This window comes from Gopherus flavomarginatus, chromosome 8 (genome assembly GCF_025201925.1).
Source record: "Gopherus flavomarginatus isolate rGopFla2 chromosome 8, rGopFla2.mat.asm, whole genome shotgun sequence".
NCBI lineage: Eukaryota > Metazoa > Chordata > Testudines > Testudinidae > Gopherus > Gopherus flavomarginatus.
The window spans coordinates 78,462,911-78,490,636 of record NC_066624.1 but is presented as its reverse complement, the minus strand read 5'-3'; the positions used below and the strand labels follow the sequence as shown (position 1 = coordinate 78,490,636).

At 43.9% G+C, this 27,726-nt stretch overlaps 1 protein-coding gene across 2 annotated transcripts in view; it reads right to left on the bottom strand.

Moving 5' to 3' along the window:
* The window catches only part of NYAP2 (neuronal tyrosine-phosphorylated phosphoinositide-3-kinase adaptor 2), a 190,180-nt gene that overhangs the window by 19,366 nt on the left and 143,088 nt on the right, over positions 1-27,726 (bottom strand). Inside the window, exons 5-6 of one of the 2 annotated variants that reach the window (XM_050964030.1) lie at positions 24,570-24,673; positions 9,139-9,265 (exon numbers count right to left, since the gene is read on the bottom strand). In XM_050964030.1, the coding sequence (XP_050819987.1) occupies positions 9,152-9,265; positions 24,570-24,673 (218 nt within the window). In that variant the 3' untranslated portion in view covers positions 9,139-9,151. The remainder of the gene's footprint in view (positions 1-9,138; positions 9,266-24,569; positions 24,674-27,726) is intronic. The other variant, XM_050964029.1, reaches the window with a different exon arrangement.

Here is a 27,726-nt window from a genome sequence, read left to right as displayed (position 1 = left end):
AAAAGTGCTGAATGGAAGATGTTACTATCCAACATTGCTATAGTAGTTTTCATTCTGAAGGATCCCAAAGAACATTTCTAACTACAGTGTACAGGAGCCAGTTCACCGCCATCGTTAGCGTGGATTATGGCTCAGGACAATGTTATATAACCATTTATGTCAGGAACTGTTAAACAATGTAGTAGCTAAATATAATGCATGGGTGATTTATCTCAATCCATAAACACCAAGTACAGTTATGGAATGTGTCCTTTTTAAATGATTGGATTCTTTGTTGTTGAGAAAAAAAACATTCCTTGATAGTCTCCTGAGACCCCTCAATTATAGCCTATGGGTGAAATAGGACTTTTGCTGTTGACTTCAAGGGGGTCAGGATTTCACCCTCTGACTTCAAAAATGAAAGATTTTCTTGCATGTTACTTCATTTGGAATGAAGGCCTTTCACAATGGTGCCTATGTCACTGCCAGTAAACCATTCTAAAAATTCCTCAGTATTTCCTCTCTAAAGATTTGTCTTCTTTCTAACAGCTTTCTAAGTAGCTGCTGACACTATGCTGCAATAACTTATTAGTCACTGAGGCCAATCCAGCTGGACAAAATCCCTGAAGAGAAATAATAAAACTAGCATTACATGGAAACAAAGTTGCTACACTTAAAAATAAAAATGGTTTATGTAAGCATATATAATTCTTCATAGAAGACTTTATCTCGTAAAGAACTTAAACACATGCTCCACTTTAAGTATGTTAGTACAGTGTTTCGCAAATGGTGGGTCCTGATCCACCAGTGGGTTGTGGGAAGCTTCTAGATGGGGCGCAGGCCCTAGGTGAACATATACTTCTCATGGCTTGGTGTGGCAGGGAGGACCTGGTGTTGGTGGTGGGTGGGCGGGGTTGGAGAGTGAGCTCATCCCATCCTCTCCCCACAGCAATGGTTCCTGGATTCCTCTCCCTGTTCTGCGTGTTGTGATCTGGCAGATGGTTTGGAGCCAGGTCACAACGGTTTGAGTGACGCTGTGACCTCATGCGCCAGATCATAACACCTGGAAGGGGGAGCCAACCCCAGCTCCACAGGTCAGGAGCCACCACTATGGGGTGGGCTCATTCTCCACCCCCTCACCAGGCCCTCCCCTCTGCACTGGGCTAGGACTAGAGTCGCAGTGCTGGGGCAGAGGGTGCATTTATGTAATAGTGCATCACAAAAAAAACCAACAGTTGTTTGGGTCACCTTTGTAAAAAGTTTGGGAACCACTGGCTTATAACCATCTATAATAACTTTAGTCTGCAACATGCTTTTAACCTCTCATCAGCATTTATTAACCCTTTGTAAACTATTTATCCATGTATTCTTACTGTAAGGTGTGACTGACATTTTCACCTGATCCTAAAACTCCATTGTACTGGAAAGGTGTTTCTTTCAAATGAAGAATACAAAATATTAATGAAAGCAATACCTTGTCACTTAGAAAAGCAGTGTAATTAACTGACCAAGGCCCTTGATCCTATATACATTTATGCATGTGGGTGACTTTATGCACATAAGTTGTTCTTTGAGTTCGATGGAACTCCGCACATGAGACAAGCTAGCATTTGCAGGATCGGCACCCAATTGTCTAAGAGCATTAGTTGGAACTGGAAATACTTGATGAACACAAGATGAAAAAAAACAAATGGACAAAATGCTGAATGTTTTCAAACGCCTTTCAATCACAAATGACCACTGAAAGATGAGTCTAGCAGAAAGGGATCAGCATTACAAACTTAGGTTCAATAAAATACCTTTTAAAGAACAGTAACATGTAAAGCAATAGAAAAATAATCATTTTTAAAGTTCTCATTTAAAATACATGACATTTTTATTTTCATAGTTCGACAAGACAAAATGAGGGTAAAAGTAAGTTATCAAAAGTGGGTGCTGGCATTCATACTTCTTTGCAATCAGCATACACTTAATGTATATGAATAGCCATATATTTCTAATGAAAGACTATGAACAAACACACATACATATACATAGATATATAAACATACTATACATACATACATGGGTGAATATACATATTTATGTGCATACAGTATACAGACAAGAGATTATACAACTACAGTAAGTGCAATATACTGTACTGTATATTGCTGTATATTACTGTAAATTCCTGTCCTGTGGCATTTTATGCATCACACAATTAGAACAGAAAAACATGGTACAGAATATTCAGTTCATATACAAAAAGGCAAGACAACAGAGTGCATGGGGATAGCTGAAATGTGCATGATCAGACAAATAAGGTGGTTTTGTCTAGAATACAGGATCTTCATGTCCTTTACAGAGGGTGCTGATATATATAAATCCATGCTTTCATGAATTCTCTTTTCATGCCGTTGTTTGTAATTTCTATTTGTTTTCTTTACGACTACTATAAAATTCTTGCCCTGAGTTGAACATAAATACAGAAAGGAAAAAAGGAAATTGCATGCTTTTTGTTTTGTTTTTTATTTAAAACCAAGGCACAATGTCTTCAATAGTGATCGTAACGCCATTTAAAATAAACACCACAATGGTTATTGTCCTGGCACTACTTCTTTTGTTAACATGATTAAAAAACTAATTGGTTGCATTCAAAAGTCTCAGAACAAGTTTTGAAATTAATTTACGGGGTTTTTAAGAGAGTAAGTAAATTATAAGAGGTTGCCTTAAAGAGATATTCCCTAAAGGAGCAAGGAGTTTTGCAAGATAAAATTCAATTATAGCTAATTTACTGATGTTTAGGCATAACATATTATTTTACTCTCTCATTAGCATAAATTACTGCATAATGAAATGAAATTTTGAATGTAAGTTACTTCCATTTTTAACAGAACCGCATACAAAGCTCCAAGAACAGTTAAATAGTTGATGAAATACCTCTAGTTAAATTTTAATTTCTCTGTATGGCAGGACAGGAAAGTGATCTCATAAATACATTTCACAAACCTCAAGAGGTTTAGCCTAACAATATCACCTAATGAAACAATAAAAATTTGAGGCTGCTTACCCCAATCTCAGCAATCTGGATGTCTTCTATTGGTGAGGTTCTTTATTCTCACGTTTGCTTTTATGTCCATTAAATTAACAAGATGACTAAATAATCATAAACACAGTTATGTGAATGAATAAAAGTGAATCACAGATCTTTATATCATCCAAGATACATTGTGCATCTGAAAGCACAAGGCCAGTTCCTGAGCTGAGAAGCACTCAGAGGTGGAGCAGAAGTTGTGGGGTGTGCAAAGGTGGCTTTAAATCACCTCTGGGCTTCCCTAATCCCGGAAATGCCTTGTACTCGACTGGTCCCTCAAGCTATTCTGATTTGTGTTGGCTTTTATTGGCCCCAAGGGTCTTTATGGCAATCTGGAAAGAATACCTTCGCCTTACCCTCTTTCTTCTGGTCACACTACTTACTTACCCATGACTGGGTGGCACATCAGGTGCTAGGGACATATTACACTATCTGAAGGATTCCCTGTGTAGGAAGATCTTCCCTCAAGTGCATCCAGCAGTTCTGAGGCTGTTTTGCACAGCTGGAGCACCATAAAACAGTCCCAATGCACCAACAGACTGGGACCACACTATGCGGAAGAGCTCAAAGAGCAAGCTGACCATACAAGGGGAGCAGGCTGCATTATTTTAAAAGGCTCCCTGGACTGTTCAGAGATAAATCGTGCCTCAATGAAGCATAATCTCTTCCAGAGCTTCAATTCCCCCCTTTGCAAAGGACCCTAATCAGACTTATAGCTATCTCTCTGCAGTAACCTGGGCCATAAGCACCTCAGTCTCTGAGCACCTCACAATCTTTCAGGTAGTTATCCCCACAACAGCCAATGAGGTAGGGCAGTGCTATTATCTATAGATTGGGAACTGAGAGGCTAAGTGACTTGCCCAAGGCCACACATGGAATCTGTGGTAAAGGCAGGACTTAAACCCAGGCCTCCCTGGTCCTAGGTTAGCACCCTGACCACTGGACCAGCCTTCCAGTTTGCTTTGGTGATTAAAGGGGAATTCTGTGATACAGAGGTTTTATGCTGGCCCTCTGCACTGGGGCCTCCTCCTACTCAAGCTACAATGTGATCCTTTATACACTGTGATTTTCCGACAATCAACTGAAAATCCAGCCACTGGTATGTAGCATGCACAAAAACCCTACATAATAAACACAGCCTGAGAGCTGGAAAGCCCTTGGTATAGATCTCCCATGTATTGCAAAACAGAACCCCGTCCCTATCAAAGAGAAATACAAGCTGCCTTAACCCTCATAGTCTGTGACAATCAATGAAATCCCACAATTGGGTAATGCTACAGCAACCACCTCCAGGAGATCACTGAAAGACCTGCCCCTTCCCTTGTGAAAATACAATGGCTTATCCCCAGGCTTCATCACACAACTAGTAGAGCTGGTCGAAAGCAGGGACATTTTTCATTAAAAAAACACTGTGAAAATGTGTCCCTTTCTTTGTCAAAACACTGTTACATTTGAAAAGTTTTAAGCAGCTCTATTCCTAGGGAACATTCATCCTGAAGGTAGCATGGCAGTGCTTGCTTTTAAGTTTTCAAATCTCAGCTGAGAAACACAAGTGAGAATCTTAACAGAATAGAGCAATCCCCTCCCCCCACATATTAATTCCCAAATATCCATTTTTCTTGACTGGCCAGTCGCCATGTTGAGCCTTGAGGGGGGTGGAGCGAAAGGAGAGGTGCCTCACATGGTCACTGAGGGATGCTAGGCAAAAGGACTGAGGAGCTCAAGATTTTATCTTTCTGTTCCCTTAACTGATTCTAGAGAAAAACCTTCCTAAAGCCTGCTTGGATGGTCAGTTCTCCCCTTCTACAGGCATCACCTGTTCCCAAACCTGTCCCAGAGACTTTGGGCCATATTTTCAAAGGCATCTCAATGTGATTCAGTCATTTCCACACACAAATAATAAAATATGCACAGGGAAATCAGGTAGTTGAATGTGAAAACACTCTATTTGTGCAAGCAAGGGTAAGGCCAGCTTTGAAAACATGTCCCTTTGTCTCTATAGACAGTAAACCGCTCACTCATAATTCAAAGATTATCGTCTGATATAGGCCTGCCTCTCCATTCTGTTACACCAGGTTTATGCCTGAAATGGCATAAATAGACCCATAATCTATACACTTTGCATTAGTGGCCCTGGAACCTATTTAGTCCGTATGGTACACCCAGAGCTTCCATAGGCCCGTGGTCTGATTTTGCATCTATTGAAAACAGTGGCAAGACTCACATTCACATCAATAACAATAAGGGCCTCACAGAACACGTGATCTCAAGCTTTTAACCAGAGTCCTAATAATGCAAAACACAGTGATGCAGCCACCTGCTTCTGCCTATAACCATAGAACACTGAAGGAAAAATACTGGGACAGCAACAGCAGGGCTGTGTGCCAGCAGGAGATGACTTCTACACTTTTGACAATGACTTCAGCCCATGAGAGGAAGGATGCTGGACTCTGGAGAGATTCAGTGATTGCATCTATTTCAATATTTTAATAAATCCATTATGTTTACATTGGAGGGGTGTTGTGTTTTGTAACGATTTGGATCATTTTGGACTAATTCTCTGATACATAAGGCCATATTTCAAGCTGAAACTCAGCATAATGCAATGTGGTGCCTTTCCTAAGGCAGTACATTTTTTCTTATTGTGCGCAGCATATTTAGTTGGATTGCCCACAGTAGAATTTTTCCTTAGTGTGTGCAAAACAGTTGTCTTTGGGAAAAAAAAAATAAAATAAAATAGTCCAATTGCTCCCTCTTGTGATGGGAACAAAGAAAGACAACCTAGATACAGAGAACATTGCACAACTCTAGAGCTCTGCACAACTCAGGCTATGGATCCCAAGGTTTCATTAGAAACTCAGAGCTCATCCCAGATTTGTGAACCTTTGATTAGGAATGGGTCCAAGCCATTGCTCACATTTTGAGCGGAGACCGCTGATGTGCGTACTTGGGTCTGAATCCTGTTATTAGGGTCTGTCTACATTCGGTCAGACTGGAATCCCAAATCCACACACTCCCAAAATTTTGAGAATGCCTTAAAATCTGAATCCTGTGGCCCTGGTTGATCTCTACTTTTGAGCATACACAGGCCCATCTCCTTCTCCTGTATACTGCCAGCATATCCCCCTGTGCCCCATCCTTCTCCCATGTACCACCAGCAGCTCTCACTATGCCCCCATCCTTCTCCCATGCACCACCAGCACCTCCCCCAATGCTGCCGTAGTTCTCCAATGTACCACTAGCAGCTCTCCCTATGTCCCTATCCCTGTCCTATGTAGCACTCCCAGGCACCCTCTTCCCCCAAACCAGACCTGTGACTCTCTTCTGGCCCTTTGTCTCATAGATCTCCGGGAGCTCTATCAGGCAGCTCAGGAAGGCCCACCCCCTGCAGATCATCAGCCCAGAAACCAGCAGCAGCCTCCCAGCAAACCCAACATGAATATGTCTCCTCAGAACCTAAGTACAGAAGTCTCCACTTCAGTGGGTGGGGTCTGGGTGGGAGGGGAGAGAAGGAGTTCAGGTTGTTTCTCAGTTTCTGAGTAGGGAGAGAGATGCACAAGTGAAAGCATGCGGTGAAGGGGAGGAGGGATAGAGCAAGTGTTCAGACGGCGTCTCAAACACCCAGGAGGAGAAGAGAGCATGTTTGGAAGCAGAGTTCTTTTGATATGACTTGTGCTTGCAGGATAGAATCGCAACCTAACCAGCCTGCTCCTGGAGTTCCCGCCTTTCCCAGCAGCTCAGACGTGACTATGAATGTTCTAAGACCTGCAGGGCTTCCACCAACTCCATCACTAATTAGATACGAACTCGCCTACTGTTCAAAAGGTTGAGTTACAACCTTCCCAAGCCATTCCTCTTGTAGTATTGCACTAGCTCTTGCATACAGCCATTCAATGTGAGGCACAGTTGTACTATGGTCTTTTCTCAGATATCCTGCCCTGTCCTCCCCTCCCCTCCCTCCAATTGCCTATTAAAGGCGATCAGAGAAAAACTGCCATTTAAAATTTGCAGCTGTTCTAGCTACCTCTGGTGGCAACCGTGCTTCATTGTAGAGAACGTAATCGCTACAAGCTTCATTAACAAATTCACCAAGTTTTTAGGTCAAAACTGGTTTGCACAGGACTACAGTCCTGTCCATTAAGAGTCCAGCACTGAACAAACCCAGTTTTCCAGCAGTTAGATCTTGCAGGTGAAGTTTAGGCTGGAAATCCTGCACACATTGGCTTGGATTCCCTCTGAACTGGCTGATTCAGTGGATCACTGAGCTGGACTCTTCTTTCACTGACAGGATTCCATACCAGGCTCACTCCACTGGCTTCAATGGAGTTATTTGCGACTTGTTCCAGTGTCAGTGAGAAGAGGCTTAGGCTCACTACCCTGAATACAGCACAAGTGGCAGCCTCCCAAAAGCATCGCCAGGCAAAAACAGCTCGAAAGAACCACTGCTGGCTTGCAAATGCAGCTCAAATGGCAAGGCCGTTTGCATCACATGCACCCCTTTGCTCTGTGTCCCTTCCAGGAGAACCTGGCAAGGACTCAGTCAGAACAACATGGCTTGCAAATGGGGCTCTAGCCTTTTGGGGCAAGGAGTGTGTTTCTACAGCTTCTGGCACAATAGGGTCTTGGTCTATGACTGGAGCTCCTAAGTGCTACAGCAAACAAACTAATGATAATCGGTTCCCCCTCCCAAGATTGAGTTAAAATGGCTTTTATCCCTTTTTTGTCTCAATTTCAGTTGAGCTGGCAGTTAAAGTACAAGAAGTTAAAATACCATGGCATTGCCTGTTGGAAGCAGCACTGCAGAGTGGAATGTTCTCATGACACTGCATTGAGCAAACTGTCTGAAGATGCAGCCGTCTGCTACTTAACCCACCCACACTGAATACTTCACATGAATTCTGAGGCTAGACAAATTAATTGAGAAATCCCTGGTTGCTAAGGACCAAACAATACTCGATAGAAGTTTTGACACTGACTTAAATTCACAGTTGCTGCAGGCACCTCTGAAAGAGAGCCATCAAAATCTCCCCTTGTCTCTGGGTTATTTTGAGTTACATTTTTAACTGAGCTGCTTAGGAGTATGAGAGGGGCTAAGAAATGCTTTTGGTGATCCTTGCATCCAAGTACACAGGAGTATATGGGTGCTGTGTGTCATTTATCTATCTATCTATCCTAGGCACTTGTATGCCCCCGCCCCCCTCCCCCAGCAGTTCCTGAGAACCTCATAAAACCCCTGTGAGATGGGACAGTGCTATTATTCCCATTGTAAATATGGGGAACTGAGGCACAGAGAGGCCCAAGGTCACACAGAAAAATCTGTGGCAGCGCCAGGACTTGGACCCAGGTCTTAAGTACTACACTACTGCCCTCATCACTGGACCATCTTCCTCCTTCTAATCCCCACAGTTCTGACTGTGGAGCAGGTGGGTCAAGGAGGGGTCAGCAGAGGAAAATGGGCATAGCCAAGACTTCCCAGTGCATCAGCCAGCACAGCCACATGGGGGTATTGACCAGCAGCAAATTATTAACATCCCTGGAACAAAGGGGAAGCAGGAAAGGGAGCTAGCCTCTCAATGCATTCCCTAAACCACCCCAGACACAGAGCTTGAGGCAAAAGCCACAGACTACGCCTCAATATACATCCTGAAAAATTTCTTACTGTAGTAGTCCCCAGTGATTGTACAGTCAGCTGTATTAGTCTCAATTACGTACAAAAAGAATCTCCTGCCAACCCAAAGAAACTCACAATTAATCTATATTGTTGGTTCTCTTCTCCATAAATATTGAAGAGGTCTCTGAACACAGAGCACAACAACGACAGTTAAGGAATGACCCAAAATACATAACAACATGCTTAGAGCACAGTACATGTGGGTTTGCATGTTCAGATATTTAGAGCTAACAAAACTATAAAATATTTGCATGTGATTGCATTAGCAGAGTATAAAATAAAATTGAAAAAAGTGGACAAGATGGTGGGTTAGCCTGCCCTCTGAATTTTTTTGCATGTATTGTTTTAGGGCAGGATGTATAATGCATCAAAGCTTTCGCAGGGCCTGTGGACCACATCTTGCAATCCTTACCCATCAAATTCCCTCAGTATCCACCTCCTGTCTCTTGTCTTGTACTTAGATTGTGAGGTCTTTGGGCCTGTGTTTGTACAGCTCCTAGCAGAATGGGGTCTTGGCCCACGAGCGAGGATCCCAGGCACTAAGGTAATACAAATAAATAATAACGTTATGTTGGAAGGTGTTAATGGTTGCATTAAGTGGTCTTTGATCTAGACAGCCACAGATCTGATTAAAGCTGATGGCTGCGCTAATCATGCTTCTTTAAATTTAGGCTAAATGCAAGGAGCAAATTAAGACTCTTTATGGAGTGAGATAGCTGGAAACAACAGAAGCCACTGCTAAAGGCAATAGGTGCATGGCAAAGCCTGATCAGAAGCTAAGCTGTGAGGGTTGAGCAGTTCCCTGTTTGCAGATACAGGGACTTTGGGTTTGTCTGGTAGCTGTCCGTATGTCAAAGAAAACAAGCAGACTCAACAAAAGCAAGGCCGGCACTTCCATTTAGGCGGCCTAGGCAATCACCTAGGGCGCCAGGATTATTGGGTGGCAGCATTTTGCCGGGGGGGCGGAAGGCGGCTCTGGCGGACCTGCCGCAGTCATGCCTGCGGAGGGTCCCCTGGTCCCGCGGCTCCAAGGGAGCTGCTGGAGGCATTCCTGCGAACAGTCCGCTGCTCCCGTAGCTCCGGTGGACCTCCCACAGGCATGGCTGCGGCAGCTCCACCAGAGCCGCGGACCAGCGGACCCTCTCCGCAGGCACTACTGCGGCAGGTCCACTGGAGCAGCGGGACCAGCGTGCAGGGTGGTGAAATGGCCGTCTGCCTAGGGCACTAAAAACACTAGCGCCGGTCCTGAACAGAAGCAGTTGCAAGCATGGCCCTGCAATGGATCAGAGACATAGGCGGCAGGTTATATACATTTCCGGTGCTCGGGCTCCAGCAATATTTGGAGCTGGCTCTCTCCCCTGGCCCTGCCTGGATCGAGCCCCAGCCCCCGCAGGTCTCCCCCCCAGCCGCATCCCTGCCTGGAGCAGGTCCCAGTCCCCGCCTGCCACCCCTCCCCCTGCGTGCCCCCCCGCCGCGCCGTGTCCCTGCCTGACAAAAAGCAGCGTGCGCCTCTCCCCTGCCTGCTCGTGCTCCCGGCAGAACTGCTGTCTACTACCCCAGGGTCCTAGTGCCTGCCCTCCACTAATGGCAAGGCAGTCTGCCCTTACCCTGCTCTAGCCCTGAGCCTCTCCAACGCCCCAAACCCTCATCCCCAGTCAGAGCCCTCATCTCCCTGCACCCTAATCCTCAGGTCTAGCCCTGAGTCCCCCCCCGCAGCATGAACCCCTCATCCTCAGCCCCAACCCTCATCCCTCTGCACCCTGATCCTCTGCCCCAGCCCTGAGACCCCCCTCAGCATGAACCCCTCATCCTCAGCCCCACACCCGTCACCCCACACTCCAACCCTGTGCCCTAGCCCTGAGCCCCCTCCTGCATCATGAACCTCATCCCCAGCCCCAGCCAGAACCCTCATCCCCTCGCACCCTGATCCTCTGCCCCAGCCCTGAGACCCCCCTCAGCATGAACCCCTCATCCTCAGCCCCACAGCCCTCACCCACACCCCAACCCTCTGCCCTAGCCCTGAGCCCCCTCCTGCATCATGAACCCCCCATCCCCTGCCCCAGCCAGAACCCTCATCCCCTCGCACTCTATTCCTCTGCCCCAGCCCTGAGCCGCCCCCACATCATGAACCTCTCATACTCAGCTCCACAGCCCTCACCCCACACCCAAACTCTCTGCCCTGAGCCCCCTCCTACATCATGAACCCCTCAGCACCAGACAGATCCCTCATCCCCTCGCACCCTAATCCTCATCCCCAGCCCTGAGCCCTCTCCTGCATCATGAATCCCTCATCCTCAGCCCCACAGCCCTCACCCCCGCACTCCCTCCTATCCCCAAACTCCCTCCCTCCCAGAGGGTGCACCCTTCCCCCTTCCCACACACCCCTTCCCAACCCCAAACTCCCTCCCAGAGCCTGCACCTCTCACCCCTTCCTATGCCCCCACCCCCAGCCCAGAACCTGCACCCAAACTCCATCCCAAAGCCTGCATCCCTCACCCCCTCCTGCACACCCACCCCCTGCCCCAGCCCGGAGCCTGCACCCAGCACTCAAACTCCATCCCAAAGCCTCCACCTCTCCTGCACCCTAATCCCCAGCCCAGGATCTGCGCTCCAGACCTCCCCCCCAAGTCCCCTGCAGAGCCTTAGGCAGATGGGGGTGGAGTTTGGGGGGGCGGAGTTGGGGGGAGGGTTCTGGGCACCACCAAAATTTCTACAAACTTGCCACCCATGAAGAGACTGGGCACTCTTTGCGGCACAGGACTGATTGGTAGAACAGACTTGAAACTAGTGAGCAAGGAAACTTCCTGCTGCTGTTTGTTCCTATTGTGTTCATAGCAACAGAACTTTGTGTACAGGATTGTACCAAAGAATACCCTGGACTTGTATCATCCATTTCTCCTAACAGAAACAAGCCCGGAAGGCCCCAAACATTGCCTAACCGCTTGACCCAAAGGGGTAACAATAATAAATACCCCAGTCCTCTGAAGTTTATGGACAAGCTTGACTTCACTGGTGCAACTTGTGTGTAATTGATCAAAAACCTGAGAAAAGGGAGAGGTCACAGTCCAAAGTAGCTAGCTGAGGAGTTAGATACTACTCAAGGTGAGTAAGGATGGAGGAACCTGGCCCTTTTATTGTAGTCCCTTCACCCTGGTAGCACCATGATAGCAACATGCTGATGTCAGTTTCTTCCGGATATCCTTCAGGAACCATCTCCAGCTTGGATTTATGATACTGAAGTATCAAAATGGCTTTTACTATGAAGTCTACATCAATTCCGTTAGGAGCATCAGTTTTTACAGTTACCATTTCCCTCGTATTCAAGCAGGATGACAGAATACCTCAGTTCAGAAGGTTCTCCATCTACCTCTAACTACTCTATTTCTTTTATATCATGGAAGTTTAATAGGGCTGGTGTGATCTGTTATGGATCCTTGTGGTTCTTGACTGATTTCTGTTCATTTTTCAACAACAGAATTCATTAAGTGTGAAAGTCAGGAAATCAGTCCCTCTTAAGAAGTCTGACAACTGTGGGTTATTTACTGACTCCTCTGGTACTTTTGTACAGTATTGCTGTGGGAATATAGAAGCTTTGGCCTGACAGAAATGTAAACAAAAAAGCACTGCTGCACTGTTTATGTTCCAGGGGGCATAGGGGATATACTAATTCTGAAAGCACAGATCCCAAATAAAGCATAGACATTTTAATTCATTAGAGAAATATTTGTTTAGCTGCTTTAAAAAAGAATTATAACAACAACAACAATAATTTGCTCTTCTAAAGGAAATCAAACCACACTGAAGAAATTCATTAATTAGAGTATAAGTACAACCTTCTGAAGCATGTAAGTATTACTGTACCCATTTTACACATGGTTAAACTGAGGTACAGGGTCTAGACTTGTGGCTGAGGCAATATGAGAGTACTCATGTGCTTAAAGTTAGGCACATGTTTAAATATCTTGTTGCACTAGGGGCAGAGTGCTCAGGTGGCTCTGCACGATGCCCCCACCCCACCCCGAGCACTGGCTCCACAGCTCCCATTTGCTGGGAACCATGGCCAATGGGAACTGCAGGGGTGACACCTGTGGGCGGAGGCAGCATGCAGAGATGCTGAGCCACATCTCTGTCTAGGAGCAGCAGGGACAGTTTGCCACTTGCAGGAAGCCACCCGAGGTGAGCGCTGCCTGGATCTGGCACCCCAAAAGCCCTTCCAGGTACCAACTCCCTGCCCCAAGCCCCCTCATGCACACAGAGCTCATGCCCTGCACTCCTCCCATGCCCCAACCCCCTGCCCGGCATCCGCTCCTGCACTCTGAACTCATTGTGGCCATTCCTCCACCTAGAACAGCAGGGACATGTCACTGCTTCCAGGGAGCCACACGGAGCCAGGTAGGAAGCCTACTGGCCCCATGCCAACTGGACTATAAACCGGACTTTCTATGAAGATTAGAAATGCTGGTTTGTAGAGCTTTCCAGTTCGTACAGGGCCAGATAACGCAGCTTTTACTATATACAGCAGTGTTTCTCAAACTGGGGTCGCCGCTTGTGTAGAGAAAGCCCCTGGCAGGCCGGGCCAGTTTGTTTACCTGTTCTGTCTGCAGATCCAGCCAATCGTGGCTCCCACTGGCTGCGGTTCGCTGCTCCAGGCCAATGAGGGCTGCTAGAAGCGGCACGGGCCAAGGGATTTACTAGCCGCCGCTTCCAGCAGCTCCCATTGGCCTGGAGCAGCGAACTGCAGCCAGTGGGAGCCATGATCGGCCAGATCTGCGGACGGGGCAAGCAAACAAACTGGCCCGGCCTTCCAGGGGCTTTCCCTACACAAGCAGCAACCCCAGTTTAAGAAACACTGGTATACAGCATACCAAATACACACCCAAAAATAGACAGCTAGAAGACACAGCAACTTCTACAGCTGCCACTAGATGGAGCCATCAGTCCACCTGCAATTTTAAAGGTACCTAAATTTCTTCACTGTTATACAGAGCAGTCACTCTCAACCTTTCCATACTAGGGTACCCCTTTCAAGAGTCTGATTTGTCTTGTGTACCCACAAGTTCCACCTCACTTTAAAACTTACAAAATCAGATATAAAAATACAAAAGTGTCACAGCACACTATTACTGAACAAGTGCTTACTTTCTCATTGTTACCATAGAATTATAAAATAAAACAATTGGAATATAGAGAGAAGGAACGCTAGGCAGAGATGGGCTCCACCTAACAAAGAGAGGGAAGAGCATCTTCACAAGCAGGCTGGCTGACCTAGTGAGGAGGGCTTTAAACTACGTTCACCAGGGGAAAGAGACCAAAGCCCTGCGGGAAGTGGGATACCAGGAGGAAGCACGAGCAGGAGAGCGCAAGAGGGGAGGGCTCCTGCCTCATACTGAGAAAGAAGGATGATCAGCGAGTTATCTTAAGTGCCTATACACAAATGCAAGAAGCCTGGGAAACAAGCAGGGAGATCTGGAAGTCCTGGCACAGTCAAGGAATTATGCTGTGATTGGAATAACAGAGACTTGGTGGGATAACTCACATGACTGGAGTACTGTCATGGATGGATATAAACTGTTCAGGAAGGACAGGCAGGGCAGAAAAGGTGAGGGAGTTGCACTATATGTAAGAAAGCAGTACGACTGCTCAGAGATCTCGTATGAAACTGCAAAAAAACCTGAGAGTCTCTGGATTAAGTTTAGAAGTATGAGCAACAAGGGGCATGTCGTGGTGGGAGTCTGCTATAGACCACCAGACCAGGGGGATAAGGTAGACGAGGCTTTCTTCCAGCAACTAACAGAAGTTACTAGATAACAGGCCCTGGTTCTCATGGGAGATTTCAATCACCCTGATATCTGCTGGGACAGCAATACAGACAATCCAGGAAGTTTTTGGAAAGTGTAGGAGACAATTTCCTGGTTCAACTGCTAGAGGAACCAAGTAGAGGAGAGCTCTTCTTGACTTGCTGCTCACAAACACGGAAGAATTAGTAGGGGAAGCAAAAGTGGAACCTGGGAGGCAGTGACCATGAGATGGTCGAGTTCAGGATGCTGACACAAGGAAGAAAGGAGAGCAGCAGAATATGGACTGTGGACTTCAGAAAAGCAGACTTTGACTCTTTCAAGGAACTGATGGGCAGGATCCCCTGGGAGAATAACATGAGGGAGAAAGGAGTCCAGGAGAGCCGGCTGTATTTTAAAGAATCCTTATTGAGGTTGCAGGAACAAACTATCCTGATGTGTAGAAAGAATAGTAAATATGGCAGGCGACCAGCTTGGCTTAACAGTGAAATCCTTGCTGATCTTAAACACAAAATAGAAGCTTGCAAGAAGTGGAAGATTGGACAAATGACCAGGGAGGCATACAGAAATATTGCTCAGGCATGCAGGAGTGAAATCAGGAAGGCCAAATCACACTTGTAGTTGCAGATAGCAAGAGATTTTAAGAGTAACAAGAAGGGTTTCTTCAGGTATTTTAGCAACAAGAAGGTAGTCAAGGAAAGTGTGGGACCCTTACTGAAAGGGGGAGGCAACCTAGTGACAGAGGATGTGGGGAAAAAGCTAAAGTACTCAGTGCTTTTTTTGCCTCTGTCTTTATGAACAAGGTGAGCTCCCAGACTGCTGCACTGGGCAGCACAGCATGGGAGAAGGTGACCAGCCCTCTGTGGAGAAAGAAGTGGTTCAGAACTATTTAGAAAAGCTGGGCAGGCACAAGTCCATGGTGCCGGATATGCTGCATCCGAGGATGCTAAAGGAGTTAGTGGATGTGATTGCAGAGCCATTGACCATTATCTTTGAAAACCCATGGCGATTGGCGGAGGTCCTGGATGACTGGAAAAAGGCTAATGTAATGCCTGTCTTTAAAAAAGGGAAGAAGGAGGATCTGAGGAACTACAAGCCTGTCAGCCTCACCTCAGTCCCTAGAAAAATCATGAAGCAGGTCCTCAAGGAATCAATTCTGAAGCACTTAGAGGAGAGGAAAGTGATCAGGAACAGTCAGCATGGATTCACCAAGGGCAAGTCATGCCTGACTAACCTAACTGCCTTCTATGATGAGATAACTGGCTCTGTGGATGAGGGGAAAGCAATGGACATGTTATTCCTTGACTTTGGCAAAGCTTTTGATATAGTCTCCCACAGTATTCTTGCCAGCAAGTTAAAGTAGTATGATAGTGTACTTACATTTCAGTGTATAGTATACAGAACAGTATAAACAAATAATTTGTCTGCATGAAATTTTAGTTTGCGTTGATTTCGCTAGTGGTTTTTATGCAGCCTGTTGTAAAACTAGGCAAATATCTAGATGAGTTGATGTACCCCCAGAAGAACTCGGTGTACTCCCAGGGGTTAAACTTACCCCTGTTTGAGAGCCACTGATGTAGAGAGATAAGATGGCTGAGGTAATACATTTTATTGGACCAACTTCTGTTGGTAAAAGGCAAGCTTTGGAGCTACACAGAGCTCTTCTTCAGGTGTTTTTTTTTATCATGTATCAGGGATTTCTGCTCCTTTGCTTAGTACCATTAATAGGGGTGGTATAGTAAGATTTGAAGTTGACAGTTATGGGGAGGAATTTTTGGCTTTTGGTTTTCAAATACAGTTCAAAGATACATTTTGGAGAAAATATTTTCAGCTCAACTTTAACCAGACCTCCATTTCTGCAGCTGTAACTTTGCAAGGGCAAATAATCCTGGGACTAGAATGGAGGAGAGGATTTAAAATCTGGCCCTATGATGTATAATTCATCATAAAGCTTCCATATATTACAATGCAAATAAAGTTATGTAAATAAATTAACACCACTAACTTGGACTAGATTATGCAGTAAAAACCTGATTTGTGACATTCTGAAGTCAAAGGTTGATTATGCAGCCAATTCATTCACTATGGGATTGCAGAGTACATGGAGCAAGATTTTCACGAACAGGAACCAAAAGGGTAGACTCCTAAGTAAATATTTAGGCACCTAAATAAGTAACCGGATTTTCCAAAGAGTTCCAATTTATTTCAAGAGGAGCTACAGGATGCCTGCCACTTTTGAAAATGAGGTCACTCAGGAGCCTAACACTGGTTTTGAAAAATTTGGCCATGAGCCCTAGGAAAAGCCACACTACAGATGAAGTGTACATTGTCTTTTCTTACCAGACACCCTAGGAAGAGAACAGACTCCATGGAAACATCTTTCCCCAAATATCTTTGGATTGGGAAGGGCCCCTACAATGTTCAGATAGTCTAATGTTCTTCCAGCTCATTAGCCCTATCCATTCAGTCTGGGTAGAATGGATCTGAGTAGGTAAAAAAATTATGCAACCAAAGAATAAGAACATGAAGGTCTGTTATCTTTAGCTGTAAACCCCAGAGCCTATCTTTTCTACATATAGTGTAGCATGCTCAGCAGTTCTGGAAACCAGATCATTTATTTAGGGAAACTCTTCCCCTGCATGGGATATTGGGAGGTTGGGATTATTCTCTCACCCAGGACTCTAAGATATATGACATGCATCTGAGGAAGTGGGTATTCACCCACGAAAGCTCATGCTCCAAAACGTCTGTTAGTCTATAAGGTGCCACAGGATTCTTTGCTGCTTTTAAGATATATGAATTATCCATTGTGCACTCTTGGGAAAAGCCATAAGGGCCACATGATGGGAGCTTTAAGCAGAAGATGTGTAGACTCATAGGCCACATAACTGGGGGCCCATGGCCTGACCACTTTTTATTCAGAAGCCACTCAAGACAATCTGACACCGTAGGCAAAACCTCCTCATATGCCAACTGTGATGAGGGGCAGCCAGGCCATATGGGAGTGAGAGGCATTGTGACCTGCCTCATGGGTCCATTGCAATGGGGCAGCTGGGCCAAATCTGCCTTGTGAGGCAGCTGCCCAGAAATCTGCTGCCCTAAGCAGCTGCCTACTATAGCTAGAGCATGCCCTGCTTTTATGGTGGAAGTAGAGATTGGAGGTGAGCAGTGCCCAGAGCAGCAGCAGGATGAGCACGCTGGATCCACAGCATGGTCAGCCCTGCCACAGTGAGTGTGCTGTATGGAGTACCCCTCCCCACCACTTCAAATGGTGCTCCACAGCCCCTCTCTATGGTGCAATCAGAGCATGACTGCAGCACATTTAGACATACTCGAGCTTGAGTAACAAAGTAGTGAAGCTGTGGCAGCACAAGATAGCTGCTCAAGTACATCACCAGGGTCCCATTCAGGGCTGCACAGTTTGTGCTGACACCTTTGCCACTCTGGCTTCATTGTTATTCGAGTTACCTAGATCAAAGCTAGCTCTGGTATGTCTACATATGCTGCATGTCACACCTCTGATTGCAGTATAGACAGATCCCAAGATATCTAAATACTGATTTAGGCACCAGTTTCAAAACTTTAGGCACTGATTTTAAAATTCTTGTCCATAGGAATCTGATTTTTCTTTTGGGGGAGTATGAAGTGTATATCTTTACAGTTCTGGTCTCCCATGTTTAAGAAGGATGAATTCAAACTGGAACAGGTACAGAGAAGGGCTACTAGGATGATCTGAGGAATGGAAAACCTGTCTTATGAAAGGAGACTCAAAGAGCTTGGCTTATTTAGCCTAACCAAAAGAAGGCTGAGGGAAGATATGATTGCTCTCTATAAATATATCAGAGGAATAAACACCAAGTGGTCAGACTAGAAGATCATAATGGTCCCTTCTGACCTTAAAGTCTATGATTCTATGACTCATGATAGGAGCTTTAAGCAGAAGAAAACAAGCGATTATCTGAAGGTCACTCAACCTGTTGTAGCAACTAGTAACCTGTTGTAGACATCATCTTCATGGCAGGAAGACTGCTTATTTGCACCACAGCCACTATATCTGCTTAGCTATTTACCATGCTAACTGGGCTGATCTGAGAGAAGAGCCATTAAAAGTTCCAGGCAAGACTGTTTCCTGCAGCACTGTGTAACTTTCTAGTGCTTTTTCCATTCTAGTTTTAAATGAAAGTTGAGGCTCCTGTAGACAAAACTGTCCTATGACCTTTATTGCTTCTTGTGGTTGAGTTATTATTCCTAATCCTGGCACTGCTTTTGAATTCTACTATGATCATTACTGGAAAGTTTAAACCTTCTTACGCCACTTACATTGAATGTACCTGTCACCAACTCCATTCATGGATGGACAAGAATTTAGAAGGTCTATGCACCAACCAGAAATTGGAGACAATAGTATGGGAGCTACACTGCTGTCTTCCAACTGAAGAAAAAAACCAAACCAAAACAAACAGCTAACTGGCAGCATGAAGGATGCTACATGTTTGCAGACAAAGTACAAGGTTCACAAAATAGGCCTGAAACAAGGCTCTGCATTGCAAAAGGGATGAAATGCAGGCATCAGAACTACAAAAGGATTTTTTCCTCAATGGTTTCTGTTCCTTAATATGTGCTAACAGAACTGCCATAATCATGGAACTCAGTACAAGGAATTTTGTTGTTACAGTCCTAATCTAACACCACAAGAACAAGATGAAAAAAAATCAGTTTGCAAAATCCATTTGGAGCAACAAATTGGCAATAGATGCATTTGTTATTTTTTAAACTGATATCCGAAATTCTTTCCTAGTTCACAAACAAGACTGCACACATTAATTTTTTGACTGAACTGTGTCTATAAGAATCCCAGTAATGATCTAGAGGTGATGTTTTATCTGAATTTAAAATATGATTTGAAAAAAAATGACACATAAGATGGGTATTGTGAAGCCATTCATCCTTCACTATCCTGAGACAAATGTGAGACATGGGTTTTTATATTCCCATAAAATGAGGACGAGTGAGATGAGGCTGGGGAGCATCATTACACTGAAACCCCCCTCATCTATTTTTTCCCTTTAAATCTGAATCCTGCTGGCTATACACATACTAGGAGCCCCATTCATTTACAGTGAGTCTACTGACACTAGCAGAATTTGGCCAAGAACTTGAGAAAAATTTTGAGAGGCAGTGAGGTGGAAGAGGTAGTGCACTTGATAGGGGGTCAGGACACATGAGTTCTATTCCCAGCAATACCACTGACCTGCCACTAAGGATTTGTGCTCCATGGCACTTTTGAAAACCGCACCCTCTGTCTATTGGAAGCTTGACTTCTCTGGTAAGACTGCCAGCTGGTACCAGCATGATGGTGATGCATTTTGTGATGTAGACATGGAACTGAAGCCACTAATAGTCAACAGTAGGCCACACACCACATGTTGCTTTGACTACTTCCAATCTGGACTGGATTTCAAATGGCAACTTAGTGGTGAAAGATTCAGAATCCCTTGAACTACCCAGCTACTCACAAGCATCTATCTTTCTTTATTGCATTAATAATTATAAAATGATCAAGGGCACATCTGGTTTACCTCGCTGAGTGCTAGGGCTTTCCTTTACATGGCTCTTGCTTTGGATCTTTCTCTTTGAGAATTCTGGTCACTGGCCTTCCATCCCCAATTCCAAACCCTGCTTCTTTAACTGCTGTTCCCTGCTGCACTAGATAATTCATATATGTTCTCTGCCTGTTGTTTTATTCATACAGTGAGATCACAATAGTGCTTAGCACTTTATACAGCACTTTCAATCTTCAAAGTGCTTGACACACACTGACTAGTTAGTCATCACAACACCTCTCTGAAATATATTAACAACCATTATTACCCTCAGTATACAGATGAGGAAAGTGAAGCAGAGGGTTTAGGTGCTCAAGATTACATGAATAATCAATGTCTGAGCTGGATTAGAATTTAAGAGTTCCTAGTTTTCCATCCTATGCTCTAGCCACTAGACCTGTTCTTCTCACCTTGTGTAAAAAAGACCACATAATAATATAGGTAGGGTTTTGTGAAATGTTCAAGTGCAAATGTGAACCTACCTGAAATCAGTTAATGGGTTTAGGATCTTTTCCTACTCAAGAGCATCACCCAAGTCCGTGAACATATGGGATAATTGGGCTAATGCAGTAGTCTGTCCCTTTTCCTCTGTGTTCTTCTTTCTTGGGACCTTGTCTGCAAAGAGCACTGGGTGGTGGTTATCCCCTCCTCACACATTTAGGGGTGGATGTCATGCAAAGCTCCTTGCCTCTTAATCCTGAATGATCTTTGGGAAAGCCTGTTGCTGCCAATGCTATGGTACAGTTAAGGAAAATCAGTCTCAGCACTCTAAGACAATGATAGCATAGGACTATAATACCCTCTAGTCCACAACTGATCTGACTCCCAGTGGGCTGACAGCCTCTAGCCTTCTTGACATACATTTCACCTGACTTAGAGTGTCACATACCACGCTAATATGGGAATATAACTCTAGAGTATGGATTGAGTTGTGCCAGAGTTTACACAAAAAAATCCCAGTGATGTCTGTCTACATCATATAACTACTATCCTTCATCCTCTCCTCCTGCTTCTCACTGGAGACGCTCAGTGGGATTTTCCCATCACCCCCACTTAGGGCTTGATTCTACACCATTCATGTCAGTGAGAGTTTGGCTATTGGCTTCCTTGGGAACTCAGCTAGGCTAAGGCTCCTCATATCTCCACTGCTTTCTTTTTGCTTGGCTTTTTATTTAATTCAGGTAGTGGCAAGGTATTTCAACGCTGATGAGACAACACTAACCAGTGATTCTGGAGTTCTCTTTGGGTATTTGTCAAACACAGCTTTTTAAGGTACCATGCCAATAAGGTTACTCACCCTCTAGGGCTGCCATGTTCGCTGTTCTCACAGGTACCCAAACAAACACACCCATACCTGACCATCTTCCCATACAGCATTGCAAACTAGCAGTTTTCAGCATGATTTTCTACTGCCCCCTGCTTTATCCTACGTCTTTGTACACCCTCCTGGCAATTGCACTTCCTGATGCAATCCTGCCTTCCTACTCCATCAATGTACAAGGTATACTAGTTAACAGCAGCTGATTCCTGCTTACGCTCCTTCCTCCCACTGTTTGTCTCCTCTGAATTTGGCTTATAGTCTCTAAAATCTCCCTGTAATTACAAGATATTTTTACTATGTCATTTTTAAAAAACAGTTGAATGTAGTTTCTAACATATAAAGAGTTTCATATGGAACACACCAGAAGACCGAAAAGAGATGGACTGTAACTCTATAAGGCCTGATCCAAGAACCAACAGAACTGAATGGAATAATACTTTAACAAGCTTTGTATCAGAGCCACAGGAAGCAATGGAACCATCTAACTGTTTCCTTTTCATAAGTGAAGGAATGCTTGGTAATATCAGCTGACAATATCTGTGAAAAAGTTACGAAGTTCATTTCCCCATTTGCAGGATGTGATGCAATATGTAGTTAACTGCTCTTAGGAACTCTGGGCCTGATCCTGTTCCCCTTGAAGTCCATGGGAGTTTTGCCATTCAATGAGAGCAGGACCCATCGCTCTCACTTATAATTATACCATCATAATAGAGTATTGTGGCACACCAGTGTTTTTCCTCCCCAACTGGTCAGTTTAAAGGGAAGATTAACATGGACTGAAGGCTATTACTAGGGTTGCAGGGCTGTTTTTTTTTTCAGGGAGAGCCATAACACACACTATATATTACACTGTTAGCAAAAACTTCTTTTAGTTACTTGAAATTTTCCCCTGTCATCTTTATTCCTTTCTTCTCTCTAGAATGAAGTGAATCCTTTTTCCACAGTTCTAATCAACCCTGGCTGCAGCTTCTGGAAGCCTCCTTATCTCTATCATCACACCAAGTTCTGCTTTCAGGGCTTATCGGTTTTTTTAATCTGAACTGAGATACTAAAAATCCTTTATAACATTCAAGGTGCCTTTGTGACTGAGTAACCAGCAACATGTCTCATTGGCTTTGCACCCTGATCAATCATAAATCATGTATTACATGTACATTGGGCCATGCAAAAATATTCAGAAGTGCAATTGCTCTGATTTTTTTCTGTAGAAGAAAGAACTCTTAACATACCATTTAATTAGCTTGTCATTGTGAGTCAACGCTACGGGTTTAATTTGCTTATCTAAAATACCTTTCGGTAATGTGTACGATTTTTTTTGGGCATCATGTCCAACAGGACACAAAAGTATAGTAGAACCTCAGAGTTACAAACATGTTGGGAATGGAGGTTGTTTGTAACTTTGAAATGTTTGTAACAAAACATTATGATTGTTCTTTCAAAAGTTTACAACTAAACATTGATGTAATACAGCTTTGAAATTTTACTATGCAGAAGAAAAAATGCTGCTTTTAACTATCTGAATTTAAATGATACAAGCACAGAAAGTTTCCTTACTTTGTCAAATCTTTTTTTTTAAATATTCCTTTATATTTTAATAGTTGACATTTAACACAGTACTGTACTGTAATCGCCTTGTTTTTTGTTTTTTTTTGTTGTCTCTGCTGCTGCCTGATTGCAGACTTCCGGTTCCAAATGATGGGTATGGTTGACCGGTCAGTCCATAACTCTGGGGTTTGTAACTCTGAGGTTCTACTGTAATAGAACAGCTCTTACTTCAGTTAAGCAAAGTTAGAGAAGTTCAAACAATATGGACTCAGTTGTCCAACTAGAATGTTACTGGAAAATAGGTTGAGTAAATAGGCATTGCTCCATTAGCTGTGCCAATTTATACCAGTGTTACAGGCGTTAGAGCAGAGCTTGCAGAAACTCATGAAGCTGCAATGCAATTAAGTACAGGAATAGCAAAGGGGCCCTAAAGGGAGTTAGGCCCCTAAGTCTCATTGAAATTCAATGAGATTTAGGGGCCTTATTTCTTCCGGATCATTTGAAAAATCACAACTAAGTAAACAGAAATAAAATATAGAAGTATAAAAGAAAACCATTCAATATCAAAATGCTTCATGTTTGATGGAAGACATGAATACAATATTTATATGTAGTCATTGCCCTTATTACTAATATTTGTAGTTAGTTCTGAAAATTTGTAAAACACCACATCACTTGTGTGCACCGAAGTGAACAGGATCTCCACATTAGCAGACAAAACAAAGTTGTATGTGAATTTGGCCATGTCTTTATTTCTCATCTCTTTTCTCCAGGTGCTAATATAGGTCTCATTTGCCATGTTCAGACACTTAGATTTCTTTGTCAAGTGTCCTTTGGGTATTTTTGGTATTGTTGAGAAAAGTAGCTCCATTTAAAGCAAGTAAGATTTTTTCTTAGTTTGGTTTTGATTTGTTTGCATTTTTTTTTTTACAATTTACAATAAACATAACTACAGCAGACTATTTAATAGTCCCATTAGCACTATATGGCCTTAGGTTGAAGGGAGGCTAGCTGCCATATTTAAACAAAATAACTCGTTGTGTGAGCAATTTTAAGCACAATGATAATTCACAGTGTAATACAATCATGCACCAAGCTCAAAACAAATGTAAGACTGGCACAAATATTACAGTACAACAGGGCAGAAGTTAAAAGGTATGTACAAGTCTTTTGACAAACATTGGTGCGAGTGCTTTAGATGAGACATTTAAAAGACACATACTAAACCAACATAAATTAAATTTATCAAATTTTGATAAATTTAGACAGGAAAAAAGTACACAAAACATGAAAAAAAATTAAAAACCCAACCAATACATATATAGTTTTACTATATCTATATTACAGAATGAAGGAAATCAGAGACAAAAAAGATTTAAGAATTCACAGCAAAGAAATTTCTACCAGCCTTGAAGGGTAGAATTTCATTGCCAGTAAGAGAGACACACGCATACGCAAACGCACAAAAGTAAAAACAAACACAAAAATCATTTACTGTAACAAATGACAGACACAGAGGTGAGAAACATTTGGCATGTTGCATCACATGAAGTCATTCACGATTGGCTAACGATGGTACCTGGCTGGGTTGGAGATCGCTGGCTTGCCTGAGAGGAGTAACTGATGGAGGAGGCACACCTGATGTGGATGCAGATCGACCTAATCTACAGCTTGCTTTAGGCTCTAGGAAGGGAAAGAAAAGAAGACATGTGCCCAGTTAATGGGATTGTGGATGCTGGTGCAGTAAATTGAAACTTGAGGTGATGGAGAAAACTGTAGGTCCTGTAATTGCCATTTGACCTGCCTGCCAACCTCCCCAGGACTTTCCCATGGCATGGAATCCAGGCACACATTCCTGGACAATGTTTTGGGCAGTTGGCTGAGTCATAAATAAAAGCTGTCTTCTAGGCACTAGCCACCAGCATGGCAAGAAAGAGGCCTGGAACTGACTTCTCCCTGCACCTTGCTATCTCAACCTCTATAATTTCCAGTAGCATTTCTGAGGCTGAAGAGTGGCACAATGAGCTGCAGAGATAGGAAGCAGGTCCAATTTTCCTTCTGCCCTCCACCCACACACTGTGGCAGTCTCAGTGCCCAACTCTCTCACCTGCATAATGTGGCAGTGATTGGTGAGGGACGACTGAGAGCGGTAACTTGTGGCCCAATACCCTCTTTCAGCGGCTGAGTGAGATAGATAGTGGAAGAGGACAAAAAGCTGGTGTGGCCGAGAGAAGCTGAGGGAAATCACAAAGAATACATAGTTCTTGGGGAAGTGGACAAAGGTGGGAGAGAGTAATCGGGGAAAACAGGAAGTTAGAGATTTTCCAGAATCAAGACATCACGATTTGTGATGTCATGAAGGCCCCACAGAAATCTGAAAGTAGCTGAGTCAAGGTTAGCCGCAGAACACAGAGTCGAGGGGAGAAACTTCAAGTTTTAATAGCATGACACAGGCCTCAGCAATAGAGTCTGTGAAGTTGGTTGGGTTGTGTTGTCTCCAGTTTGTGTGTTCCCCAAGCAGGAGTGATTAACAGAAGTGAAGGATACCATGAAACAGGCTAGAGATCTCAGGCACCTGAAAATACTTTTGATGCAGAAGTATTTGATTTCCCTACCCAGAGACATTTCCTGGAAGATTTCCCACTGAGTTGCAATGCAATTTACTGTAATGATCCCAGGATAAATGACCAAGCTAGGAGAAATGTACTACCTAATGGCACTAGTCAGTCCACAGTTGGTTTAGGAGAACATATTTCCCTGGGAATCAGGTCTGCCCATCTGTGGTGGAGAGAAATGTTGCTCCCTGAAAGAACTGCAGTGCCTATGTCTTCTCCAGGCATTGGTCTGCCTTCGTCTAGCTCAGAGGAATGTGTTTATTCTGCTTGTATGTTATATCCCTTTCAAGAACCCTTTATCTGTCTTGTCTATTTAAATTGTAAACAGGCAGTGACTGTCTCTTACTCTGTGCTTGTACAGTGCACAGCACAACGGTGCTATGATTTTATTTGGGATCCCTATGCTCTGCTGTAATACAAACAATAATAATGTGTCTCCTTATATCTGCCCAAGTTTAGCTGAAGGCACACAGCTCCTCATGATGATGGCCTATTATGTCTAGCTTTGATGTATATCTTCTCATATATCTTATCTGCCTATGTCTGTCTAAGAGAAATGTGTCTTCTCATGTCTGGGTAAGAACATCTTCCCCCAATGCCATTCTGTGTATGCCTGGATGACAAGAGCACACCACTCCATAGCATTGGCCTTTAGGGATCTGCAGTGGTTGCTGGTTGGGTTGCTTCCTCCATTTCATTTTTTGAGCAGGTCATCGGGCCACCCTCCTTCCATTGCCACCACCCACTTTTACCGACACAATTCCTTCTGGAGTCTCCAGGAGAGCTGGCAACCTGCACCAGTACATAATCTGATGTTTTGCCTCTCTGGATGAGGACAATACACTGTTTAGTTGATTAGAGCTGTTCTGAAATTATTTGTTGCTACACATCTGAAATCATTTATTTCTTCACACTGTCTGTGTGCAAGGCACCCAATTTTTCCTTCGATAGACTATACACTAGCAACTGGAGTTTTCCTATTGATTTTCATGGGAGAAAAATTGGGGCTTATTTTTGTTTTGTTTATCTGTTAAGGACAGATGCTACACTGTCTCTATGCTAAGCAAAATCAGATTCCCAACCAGCATTATCTTGGTTAGCACTGTTGATGTCAAAAACTCCAAGGCATTGTCTGCCATTGCTTCTGAATTGTTTTCTTTACTTTGAGAAAGCAGAGAAAAATGTCACAATTTCTAATTTGGATATACGTGCTGCAATGAGAGCCCATTGTTTCCTTGCCAAAGACAATCCTTTCATCTAGCATCAAAGAAATAAAATCCATCCAACTGAGATGAAATATTAGTTTCTTCTTTTATCTCCCTGGCAATATATTCAAGTGTCAGAAACTTGCAAATTCCAGTGTGGTTCTTACTAAGGGAAGTTTCCAATCAATGCCTATCTAGCTTTTTCACATTCAGAAGTTTAGGTGAATTTCTTTCTTAAGGGACAGTTCCATTGATATCCCTGGGATTATTTTTACACTGAATGAATTGGGAACATTCCACAGAAAATTTTGCTATGACTAACCTCTTCATGCTGTGGCATGGAATGCAATTTTTTTCCCTAAATGATTTGTCAGATATGGTCTGTACAGCTGACAACACCATATCCAGTGCTATGTCTTGTTTGTCCCTTGTGCACTCCTTATTCCCTGTACTCAGCTAGCTAGACTTTGAGTACAATGAGCATTTTTCTTGAATAAGAAGTTCTGAATAGGGTCCCCTAACAGCCGCAGGAGGACTCTGTATATAATGATGTCCAGAAACCTTTCCCCTTCAGTGAATTCAGTTTCTGAGCTGTGTGTTTCAAATGACAAATTTGAACTTGCCTATAGTGCTCTGTGGCCTCATGCAGATTCTGATTCTGGGAGCAAACAGGCAGAAATAGTTTGAAAACTCCCTGCTGCTGTCCCCAAGGGGGTCCCAAACTGTTTACCAGCAAAGCAGAGGGCTGGCTTCCAGGGAAAGCATGTTGGCAAACCTGAAGTGGATATAGACCAATGTCAAGTGCTAACATAACCTTGCTGAGCCCCAGGTGTGTCCCTAATGCATTAGGCAACAAAACAGAAGTCAGTTTTGGCCATTACTGGAGGAATGGGTGCTTTGACATAGCTCATGGGGG